At 45.5% G+C, this 12,106-nt stretch overlaps 1 protein-coding gene across 1 annotated transcript in view; it reads left to right on the top strand.

Annotated features, from left to right (window-relative positions):
• Positions 1-12,106, top strand: part of TBC1D9 (TBC1 domain family member 9) — a 113,332-nt gene that overhangs the window by 53,911 nt on the left and 47,315 nt on the right. The window contains exon 3 of the mRNA XM_026018484.2: positions 8,843-8,961. Coding sequence (XP_025874269.1) covers positions 8,843-8,961 — 119 coding nt within the window. The remainder of the gene's footprint in view (positions 1-8,842; positions 8,962-12,106) is intronic.

Raw genomic sequence — 12,106 nt, forward strand, 5'->3', positions numbered from 1 at the left:
ATACCACAAAGAGATGTACTTTCATTTTCCCAGTAAGTAATGCCTGTCACAACTGCATGATCTCATTTTAATAAACCCAGAACAGTTTTAGCTTTTGTATGTATTGATTACCCATAGAGATACCTCCAGAATCTCCTTGTGGAAGAGTCCACGGAAGCGACAGCCGCCGTGAAGTCCCATTCACCCATTAGTCCTCCTTATCGATTTCCATTTAAAACCCAAATTGCTGGCTCCCTTTCAGGAGAGGATTTTAAGAGCGGAAGCTGCCAGCTTTCAGATTTCTCTGATTTGCTGACCTTTCAGTTTGTAATTTTAATGTTTTGTTGTAAACTACAAAGTTGGTATGTGGTGGGACAGTACGTCAAGAGCTTTTTAATTTGCTTGACTTTCATAAATCTTTGCTGTAAGAGAAGCTTCAGCAGGAAACTGGGTGAGTCTATCTCACTGCCCTGTAGAATCCATAGGATTGCAAAAACATTGCTTGTAAGCCATGCACATTGCGAATCTTTAGCATGTAAATTGAATAAAAGGGAGCATCTACCATCGGTGCCTTCATATAGACCATTTTCTTGTGTTCTTTTAAAGATTGGATTTTTTTGTTTTGGAGAGAAAGTACAAGAGAGAGCAGAGAGCACAAGTGGGGAGGGAGAGCAGAGGGGCAGAGGGAGATGGAGAAGCAGGGAGCCTGATGTGGAGCTCGATCCTAGGACCCCGAGATCTTGACCTGAGCCAAAGGCAGCCACTTAACCACTACTAGGCGCCCCCAGGGAGACCACGTTCTGCAGAAGAGCAGTGGTAAGTCCTAGTTGTTTGACTAGCCTTAGACTTGAGCCACAAAGAGCCAGGCAGGAGGAGTCTTTGAAATCTAGTCTCACTTGCTTCCAATATAATAATCACCTGGCCCTTGGCAATAACGTGAACCATACAGAAAGAAGAGTGGAACAAAGAGCAGGAGTTACTTGGCAAAACATTATTTTCATAAGCTTCTTCTAATCTTCTATAAGTTATATCCAGATTGGTTTGATTTTTTTTTTTTTTTTTTTTTTTTTTTTTTTTTTTTTTTACTTTCCCTTGGCATTGAGACTTTTAATTGGGAAAGGGAGCCAAAAACATTCCTAAGTAATGATTGTTTCTGTTCACTACTGCTCAGGATGAAGCCACCATTCTCTTTGGTTGATAATCCATTGCGCCGTCAATTCTAACCTGGTGAATTGTATTTTCTCAGTGGTTCATGCAGTAAATTACACATTTGCCATCTCTAAGAACATAAAGAAATTAGTATCACAGGAATTTGTCTAGCCAGCTTTGTTGAGCTCATTATATTCTTTTTTTTTTTTTTAAGGATTTTATTTATTTAATCATGAGACACAGAGAGAGGCAGAGACACAGGCAGAGGGAGAAGCAGGCTCTGTGCAGGGAGCCCAGTGTGGGACTCGATCTCAGGACCCCGGGGTCACGCCCTGAGCCAAAGGCAGACGCTCCACCCCTGAGCCCCCCAGGCAGCCCGAGCTCTTATATTCTGACAGTCTCCCCCTCTCCCCTACCAGTCAGTTGACTGGCTGTTTTGCACCTGACTCTGTCATTAGGGAGCCAAACAGCTACAGGTTTTCCCTCCACAGCTTGTGGTTTGGACTTGGTGCCCCAGGGGCAGGAGAGGGCCCAGTCTGCTGCCCTCCTTGGTCTTTAGTGGATTTAAGTAAAAGGCAACCCATTTAGCTCCCCCTTAGAAGAACTAGAAGGTTCTAATATTAAGAAGGGTTTTACAGCCTCAGTGAGAATACAGACACATAAAAATGCTGGTGCCAAGCAAAAATGCTTGGCTCCATCCTTGGAGCCAAGGATGTTGTCTATAGAGGAGCTCTGGGACCACCCAGGAGGAGAGTGACACACAGAAAGAGGGAGCTGGTGACAATTCCTTCTAGATACATCTGACTAGCAGGACTGATAAAGGAAATGGGGTGGAGGGTGTGTGTGTGATGGGCACGTCACTGCTGACATGGCCCTGCAGGGTGCCCTGATTTGGCTGCCTATTGATTTAGTTTCTCCTTTCTTTACCGTTCCAGAATTTCATCTGGGCCTGGACGGTCATTCGTTTTCAGAACTGAAAATACTTTAGCTGCCCTCTTGCCTAACATTTTTATTTTAAGAGGATACAGAGGCAAGGTGAATCGCCCAAGTTCACAGTGCTAGTTGCAGCTGGTTAGTGCAGAGCTGAGACCTCATTGTTGGGTCTTCCCAGCCCAGTGCTGGAGCGGCACCATGCTGGCTTTCATGATTAAGCATTCTTTTAGTCAGCAGCTGGTAAGACCCAGAGTTTAATTAAAGATTGCTAATTGGTTTCGCGTCAACCATTTCTCTGCAATAGGGAGAGAAAATGTGGGGTGGTTCAGTTGCCATCCACATAAAATACATGTTATGTGGAAGTTGGTATTTTATAATCCTTTCTTGGTCCGGGGACCTCAAGAATTATTCTTGTATCCTTGGGAACACAGCAGCTTAAAATAAACAGCTTGTAGGGTGCCTGGGTGGTGCAGTCAGGCATCTCACTCTTGATTTGGGTCAAGTCACGGGTCTCGGGGTTGCGGGACCGAGCCCCTGTGTCAGGCTCCATGCTCAGCAGGAAGTCTGCATAGGATCCTCTCTTCCTCTCCCTCTGCTCCTCCCACGTGTGCATTCTCACTCTCTCTGTCTCAAATAAATAAATCTTTTTTAAAAAGAACTTGTTATTTTTTTCTTTAATACATGCTCATTGCTGAAAGTTAGAAAATATAGATAAGCAAAAATAAAAATTTAAAAACAGTATCACATTCTAAATCACTATTTATTTTTATGTTTTTTAAAGATTTATTTATTTGAGGGTGGGGAGAGCGTGCACGAGCATAGCAAGGGGCAGAGGGAGAGGGGAGAGAAACTTTAGCAGACTCCCTGCCAAGCTTGAAGCTCAACGTGGGGCTCAATCTCAGGAGCCTGAGATCACGACCTGAGCTGAAAACCAAGAGTCGGATGCGTAACCGACTGTGCCATCCAGAGGCGCTTCCAAATCACCTGTTAGACTTTGTGTATGTATGTGTGTGTGTCTATACATACACATATATGGGTTTATATATGAGTGTATATACTTATATGTGTAGATTTTCCGTGTCAATAAAACCTATTTCTATAACGTCAGTTCTTTTTTTTTTTTTTAAGATTTTATTTATTTGAGAGAACACAAGCAGGGGGGGATGGCAGAGGGGGAAGTAAGGCAGACTCCTCGAGGAGCAAGGGGCTCAATCCCAGGACCAGAGATCATGGGCAGATGCTTAACCAACTGAGCTACCCAGGCACCCCTATAACATCAGTTTTAATAGGTAGATAATATTTTATTGTGTGTGTAACATGATTTATCTGATAAGCTATTACTGGAAATGTCTTTTTTTCTCCTAATGTTAATTGCATCTTGAACAGCCTTAATCAATACCCTTAAAAAATAAAAACTTTTTACATTCCTTAAATTATCACTTAAGGATACATTTCTAGAAATAGATATGCTGAGTCAAAAAATACACATATCTGTAAGGCTTTTAGTGTCTCTAGCTCAATGGCCTTCCAGAAAGATACCCATTTGCTTTCTCCCCATCAGAGTGGGGAAAGGACCTTGGTACTTAAGTAAAATAAGGACATCAACCGTGTCCAGCCTCGTAAGATTCTTACAGTCAAGGCTGGATGAATTACCTGGGGCTCTTTTTTCTCAAAGTGGCCATAAAGCTATGAGCATATTGTTACGAACTGTAAAAGGTTACAAGCAGAGTTCGGGGAGAAGTTTACAGAGTCACACCAGGAGTTGTGTGCGCGCCTACTTCAATAAGGCGCACCCTTTGCAGTCCAAACACAATGGTGCCGCGGCCAGAGGGATTCCGCTCTGTTAGGCAGGCAAGGGTGGGACGGCCGGTGTCTCAGCTCCCTGACATCGGAAGGTACAAGCTCCTCCTGCATCACAGGTGAAGAGGAGAGCTTTGCGTCCTGTTGTTTGTGATGGCGACAGCCAAAGCAACAGTTAATCTCGTGCTTTGTATATTCTACACCTGCGCTAAGGGCTTCACACGTACGTATCATTTTCCTTAATCCTCAACACAAACCAATGTGGTGGCAGGTGTTGTTACCTACGTATTACAGGGCGGGTATTTGAGGCACAAAGGAATTAAGTAATTTACCTACGATCACAAAGTCAGCGTGTGTTACTTCTGAAACCAGCTGTACTTTTTTTTGGACATCAAAGCCTGTGTTCTGATCCACGATGTAATACTGTCTCCCTGATAACTGGGCTTCTTAGGATTCCAGATAATCTAACCTCTAGGCATACTTATCACACTTAAGTATGGGTTTTGGAGTGAGGTAATCATGCATCACAAAGAAATACCTGCTGATTATCTGTCGGTGGGGCCTTAAGCCTCAGTTCTTAATCCTCAGAGGCCAGATATGATAGAACCAAATGGTGGGTCCATCCTAATGCTTCTTCCTTTTGATTTCAAGTAGTCTTTATGTACTTTAAGATACATTTAAAGCTAGATGAGAAGTTAAGATGATTTTGTACTTTTCATCATATTTAATTTTGTTTAATTTTGCCCAGATATATGCACAGGGGCTTGTGGCTAGTATTCTTAAAAATAGAACAAAACAAAAAAAAACCCCAAGCCAAACCAAATAAGACCCACCACCCTGAATGATAAAGATTCCCGTTTTTTTCCAAAATTAATTTCTAAGTAACCTTAAGCCCATCAAGTGTTGATCTGGTCCTTACCACAGCAGAATGCTTTAACTTGGATTAATGTGGATTTTCTGTAGGATTCTTATTCCCAACACCGGCTTTCTTTGTTGTTCCAGCTGATTGCACAGTCAGGTCAGCTTGTTTTTCCTGCTGTATCTCTGTAAATGAAGCCTTTCCAGAAAATCGACAGCCAAGCCCTTCCTTTCTTATTCTGAGCATCTAACACCTTCTGTTCAAACTGCTGGGTCAACAGACCAGCCCCTGTTCACAGTCACAACACAAGGGCTTCGTGTTATCTCACCTTAAAAAAAAATAACCAAAGAAAACTTCCAAGATCTTAAATATTGCAGCCCTTGTATTTACTTCCTTGTCAAATGGAAGAGCTATTTATAAAGAACATTTAAGGATTCCCACGTTTTCCCTTTGGAGTGCCGCTCGTTCCTAATGTGGACTCTGTGTTCCGGCATGAGAGGGGGACAGAGATGGACACCAGATTTTAAAAATAAATTTCTACAATACTGGCATCTTCAGAATTTGTCTTGTCTGCTGGGTCAGGGAATCGAGCTGTGTCGGTATTGATCACACTTCTAGTCCCCAGAACCTGGAGCATTTAGGAAAGTGTTCGGACAATGTAGTGCTTTTGTATAGTAAGCAATAAGTGTAGCAGGTGTATTTCATGACTCACCCTAGAAAAGTATCTGATGGGCATAGACCAGTATCCATAGCGAATTCCTGAAACTACTGTCGGCTTATGGCATTTTTGTCTTTGTCTCTTCTCAAATAGTGTGTGGTGGTAATGGTTTCATACAATGAATGGCACACAGAGTCCTTCTTTATCTAGAGCGCAGTGTCCTAGGACTTGGGAATCTTAGATGTAGATGTAGCCAGAAGAAACCTCCAAAACCTGTTTGATAGCACCGAAGCCGACCCAAGGCCGAAAGAGATGCAGGACCTGAAGCTGTTGAGATGCGCAGTGTCAGCTCCTGCGCTGCTATATGCCGGAGCAGCGAGTGGCTCAGGAGAAGTCTAGAAGCCCAGCCTTTCCACGTGACACTGAGGAGGGCGGGAGAAGCAGCAGGAGATGGAGAGCAGAGCCGAACCCACACCGGCAGCCCGGGGGTAGTAATCAGAGATAGAAATGTGGGATGGTGGGATTTCCACGCCGGGCGGACCAAGTAGAGAGAAGAGCCACTGGTGCAAATGGTGCTGGGTGGGAGGCTGCAGAGATGCTGGGAATGCCGGCCACCGCGGCGGGGCCCGGGAGGGGGCCAGCAGGTCCTGGGACGCCGAAAAGGTGGGGAAAGAGGTTGCTGGTAAATGCGAGCTTCAGTACGAGAGTGCTGGGCTGGCCTTAAGGATGGGAGGCCCGGGGGTGGCGTTGGTTCAACAGCTAAGGGGCCAGTGGATCGCAGCGCAGGTCACGATCTCGGGGTCCCGGGATGGGGCTCCTCGTGTCAGGTTCTGAGCTCAGCGGGGCATCTGCTTCTCTCCCTCTGCCTCTCCCCTGCCCGCCCTGTGTTTTCGGCCTCTCTCTAAAAACGAATAAATAAAGTCTTTAAAAATCTATCTCTCTTAAAAATGTGGGAATTAGCCATAATGTGTTTGTATTCTATCCACGACAACTGGAAGTATGAGCAAATGTTTGTTGAACGAGCGCGCGCGTGCACAGGCCGGTTTCACTCTGCGTGTTTTGCGGGGAGGTGGGTGCAGAGAGAACAGCTCGGAGGCGGCAGCATGTGCAAAGCTGAGCGCGTAGCTGTTCTGTCCCAGGTCCTGTAGCTGACGCACTTTTCCATCCAGGATAGCTGAGGGTTAGTGAGGTTGGATTCCGCAGCCAGGATAACAGGGACCTTGAAGTCCCGTAGCTGGTGTGGCGACCTGGTTGACACCCGTCAATGGCCAGACCAGCTGAGAACCAGCGTCTGGAAGGCACGTCTGCGCTCAGCCTAGGTGGGGGCAGAAGGAGCAGCGGGATCAGAGGGACGCTGGGAATTGTGCTGCACGGGGTGCCGAAGCTCAGCAGGCCTGGGGCCCCCGGGAGGTGCATGCTCCGACAGGGCGGCAGGTGCAGGTGGCTGTGGGGTGCATGGCAGGCACTGGCGGGGCTCTGGGTGGGACAGCCAGCGCGGCTGGTCCGGTAGGGACCTGCTTCCACGCAGGAAGGGTGTAGTGTATTTTAGAAAGGTTTCCAGTAAAAAAAAAAAAAAAAAAGGTTTCCAGGGACTATTCCAAAATTTGAACTCTGAAATGTTTGAAAGCTCTCTGGTAAACTCCAAAATAACTCACTCCACAGAAATACTCCAAATGGGCATTGTTCTTTTCGTCTGCAAAATATTTCCTGCTTTCCAGTGTCTCCGTGGACATTATTCCTCGGGATTTTTTATAACGTTGCTCTAAGATGGGCAAAGGGTTTGTTGTGTTTTGTTTTGTTTTTCATTCATCTCTGTTTTACAGATTAAACAGTCTAAAGTCCTCCAACTGGCTGGTGGCAGGGGAGGGGGACCCAGGTGTCCTGAGTTCTAGTTCTCACCGTGATGTCGTGGTGCAGAGTCATCAGTTGCCCTTGTGTGGGGTTGACCGTGGCCCCCAGCGAGTGAGCCACGGGTGATGCCCACAGAGGCTACAGAATGTTCCTCTGCGTCCTCTCAGGGCTGCTCCTCCACTAAGAAACCTGCTTTTCGTCCCCCGTCAGGGTTCCACGTAGGCGGTTCCGGCGTTTAGCCTTAAGAGAAAAGAAAATGAACTCGCCTTTGGTTGTGTTTTCCTCTCCTCAAGCACTGATTCTGAAACCCCTCAAACCTACCGCGTCTCAAAGGGATCCTAGTTGTGCCCCCAACAGTCCTGAGCAGCGCTGTAGACCTTTCTGTCTCCTGCCCTTTGTCGGACGCAGACGGAGATTCTGGTCGCCTCGAATTACAGGTGACGGGGAACAAAGAGCAGACAAGGCGCCGTTAAACCAGGTAACAGAACTCTTGGCCATCTGAGGAGATACCTGGAGGTTGAGTGAGTGGGAATCACAAAATCAGTCCTTAATTCTGGAACGAGCGGCACACACGCGGTTTATGTACATGACACGCGGGCGATTTATGAAACTGTGTTTTTCTGCAAGATCAGGAACAATCCCAGGGCAAGAAGGAAAGGGGAAGGGCTTTCGTCTTTACAGCCACGTCCTGACCGCATCCGTGCGATGCCCCACAGTCGTGGGCCGAGAGCCCTGCCGGGAACATTCGCTACAAGGCCACGGTTGTATGGGCGTGGAGGGGCCAGGCCGGGTGGCTTGCGCTTCTTAAGGGTAGGGACGTGCTCCGAGGCAGTGAGGATGACCCCATCCCGGCACATCCCGAGGAGCCGTGCTTGGGGGAGCCAGGCAGCTCTTCCCCAGTGGCCACTTTCCCGTCTCATTCATGATTGAAGTGAGCGGGATCGTTTCTGCCCGTCACAGGAGGCGGTTGCATCAGCTCCCCAGGGGCAGCCCAACTCTCTATCATTGCAGCTTAACAACTGGAACCCAGTGTCCTAACACGATCGGGGGCGCCCTGTGAAGTGCAGGTTCTAGAAGGGAGCAGAGCAGAGGGCAGTGCTCAAGTCCCAATCCAGGGAAGGCAGGCGGAGGAACGTTGCTACCTTCTCCCTGGAAGCCGTGTCGGGGACATCCTGAACCCCCTTGACCAGACCTGACTGTAACCCTGTGCTTACTCTTGGGTTTCCGTAGCCTACGTGTCTTCTGTCTCCTCTGAAAGGGAGGAAGCATGTAAAGGCAGAACTGTTAGAACCGTGGTCTCCTTTCGTGATGCTGCGTATCGAGGAAGTGAGCCTGTTTAAGTATCTTTTAGGGGGATCCCTGGGTGGCACATTGGCCCAGGGTGCGATGCTGGAGACCCGAGATCGAGTCCCACATCAGGCTCCCTACATGGAGCCTGCTTCTCCCTCTGCCTGTGTCTCTGCCTCTCTCTCTCTCTTTCTCTCTCTCTCTCTGTGTGTGTGTGTGTGTGACTATCATAAATAAATCTTAAAAAAAATTTTTAAAAAAGTATCTTTTAGGTTCCCACCAAAATTCTATGATCATTTTTTTTAATCATCTTATTATTCTCACAGGTGGTTCCAGAAAAGAAATCACCGAACACTGGGAATGGCTTGAGCAGAATCTGCTGCAGACACTGTCCATCTTTGAAAACGAGAACGACATCACCACATTTGTGAGAGGGAAAATACAGGTAGTGGGTTCCTTTGTCTTGTTTCAACTCTTATTTGGAAATAACTTCAAACTTACAGAAAAGTCGTAAAAATGAGAGCCTGTCGACCTCTTGAGTATCCTCCTGTTGCTAACATTTCACCCCGTTGACATTATCCCTGACGTGCTCATTTACTTTCTATTTGAGCGGAGTACCTCGCCCCCCCCCCATACTTCAGTGTGTATTTTTGGGAATATTCTGTTAAATAAGAACACCGCAGTTACACTTTCAATAAAGTTAACATTAACGTTATACTTTAATATTTGGCACCTGTTCCAGTCTTGTTAGCTGACCCAGTGTCTGGCATTTTTTGCCTTTAGGCCCAGCGGCCGATCCAGTCTAGGAAGCTTATTGAATTGGTTTTCATGTCTTGTCTAGATCGTTTCTAGAACATTTCTGTGGCTTTTCTTTCTTTCTTTCTTTCTTTCTTTCTTTCTTTCTTTCTTTCTTTCTTTCTTTCTTTCTTTCTTTCTTTCTTTCTTTTTCCTGTGGCCTTTCTTTGTCTTTTATGACACTCACATTTTTAAGCGTGAGGTTCTGTTTTCCTCAACGGGACGGTTTTCATTTTGGGTTTTGTCAGACGTTTCCTGGGATTTGATTCTGGTTATGCATTCCCAGGTGGAACACTTCGTACGTGACCTTACGTCCTTGTAAGAGGATCATTTCCGGAGGCAAATGATACCCACCCACCTCCCCTTGTCAGTGATAGGAACCCAGCAAGGTGTTGCCTCCCTGGGCTCCCCGCTGTAGACTGGACGGTTTTGCCTTTTCAAATAACAAACAATTACAAATTTTCTGTGGGAAAACACTTCAAAGCTACGCGAACATCCTACTCCTTATCAGAACTTCCCCATGGTGTAGTGTCCATTCATGATTTTTTTTTTTTTGTCTGAACCGATCTTTGCTGTGATGTTTTTACAAAACAATGATTTTCCAGCTCCAGCACTCTCTCATTTATCAGTTGGCACCTGCTAGTTTGCCATCAGCAAGAGCTCGCTTGTCATTTATTCATCTATCCAGTGTTGATAGGGACTCATGGATTCCCGTGTGTTCCAGTTGTTTGTTTCATTACTGGACTTAGTTATGTTGGTATTTGCGCTCCCCCAGGTTTAGCGAGAGGAAACACCTGCAGCTTACCTCCTCCATCCTTGTGACATGGCCCTGTTCCTTTTTTGAGCGCTTCTGTACTTCTGCCTTAGCAGGCTGTCCCAGACTCCGCTGGTAGTTCTCTGTCCCCGTCCTAGAAGCAACCCTTTGTTTCAGTTTGCTTTTCAGTTTCAGGCCCTTTCTTCTTTGTTGCACTGTCGGTTTATTTTTAACTTTAACTTTTAACTTTATTTTTTGCATGCAGAAAATATTAGCCTGCTTCCAAAAGTTTGAATTACCCCAAATGTTACTCCCTTCTGCATCCTCGCCACCCTGTTCTCCCCAACGCCTTGCAGTTAACCAAACTCATTGTTATCTGGTCTAGCCTTCCCGGGTTTCTTTTTTGTAAGAAGCAGATATAGATATTTTTCTTACTTCTTTTTAATTGTTACACATAAGGCTTCAAGTATGTATGCTTCTCTGCATTTGCTCTTTTCACTCAATAACTCTTGGGTAACGCTTCGTATCATTTCATAGAGAGGTTCCACATGTTAGTTGTTTTTTTTTTTAAAAAAAGCATTTTAATAGTTTGGTTTTTATTTTGAAATATTAATGTTTAGATTTACAGAAGAATTGTAGAGATAGGACAGAGAATTCCCATAGACCCTACCACTCAGCTCCCATTGATGTTAACATCTTCTGTAATCATGGTATATTTATCAAAACTAAGAAGTGAACATTAATGTAGTATTGTTAACTATAGGGGGGGCCTGGGTGGCTCAGTCAGGTAAGCGTCTGACTCTTGGTTTTGGCTCAGGTCGTGATCTTGAGATGAAGCCCTTGCATCAGGCTCCCCACTCAGTGTGAAGTAGACTTGAGATTCTCCCCCTCTTCTCCTTCTGCCCCTCACCCTCGCACGTGCACCTGCATGCATGCACCCTCTCTCTCTCTCTCAAATAAATAAGTCTTTAGAAAAAATGTTAACTACAGACTTTATTTGGATTTTACTGGTTTTCCCACTTTATATCCTCCCCCCCCCCCCCCCCCCCGCCCATGGTCCAATCCAGGATCCCACATTGCATATAATGTCTAATTCTTTTTAATAGGTGCATATTTTTTTTCTTTTTAAAGATTTTATTTATTTATTCATGAGAGACAGAGAGAGGCAGAGACACAGGCAGAGGGAGAAGTAGGCTCCATGCAGGGACCCCGACGTGGGACTCAGTCCTGGGTCTCCAGGACACGCCCTGGACTAAAGGTGGTGCTAAACCACTGAGCCACCCGGGCTGGCCTTAATAGGTGCATATTATGTGTGTATGTACTGTAGAGAATTCAGCACTCTCCTACACTTGGACATTTAGGTAGTTTCCAATATTATAAATAATATATATAAATAATTATAAATAATTATATATATAATAATTATATATATATACACACACATAGTATATGCATGAATTATAATTCACACATATAATAATATACATGGTGTATGTGTGTGTGTGTTTGTATTGTGGGGAATCTATCTTTTTTTTAAAAAAAAGATTTTATTTATTTATTCACGAGAGCCAAAGAGAGAGGCAGAGACACAGGCAGAGGGAGAAGCAGGCTCCATGCAGGGAGCTTGACGTGGGACTCGATCCCGGGACCCCAGGACCACGCCCTGGGCTGAAGGCAGCACTAAACCGCTGAGCCACCCGGCTGCCCAGGGATCTGTCTTTAAGATAAACTGGTAGACGTGGGATTGCCAGATTAAGGGGTAAATGCATGTGTCATTTTGCTTAATATTGCCAGATTGTCACCCACAGAAGTTGTACCATTTTACATTCCCACTGCCACGTATGGGACTCTTTTCCCACATCTTCACCAGAAAAGTAGATTATCAAGCTTTTGAAGTTTTGCCGATCTGATGGGGGAGAAGTATTTTAGTGTTGTTTTAATTTGCATTTATCTCACTTATGAGTGAAGTTAAACACCTTTCAAATGTTCAGTGGCCATTTTTATATCTCTGTAGATTATCCGCTCAAGTCTTCACCCATTT

Source organism: Vulpes vulpes, chromosome 4 (assembly GCF_048418805.1).
Source record: "Vulpes vulpes isolate BD-2025 chromosome 4, VulVul3, whole genome shotgun sequence".
NCBI lineage: Eukaryota > Metazoa > Chordata > Mammalia > Carnivora > Canidae > Vulpes > Vulpes vulpes.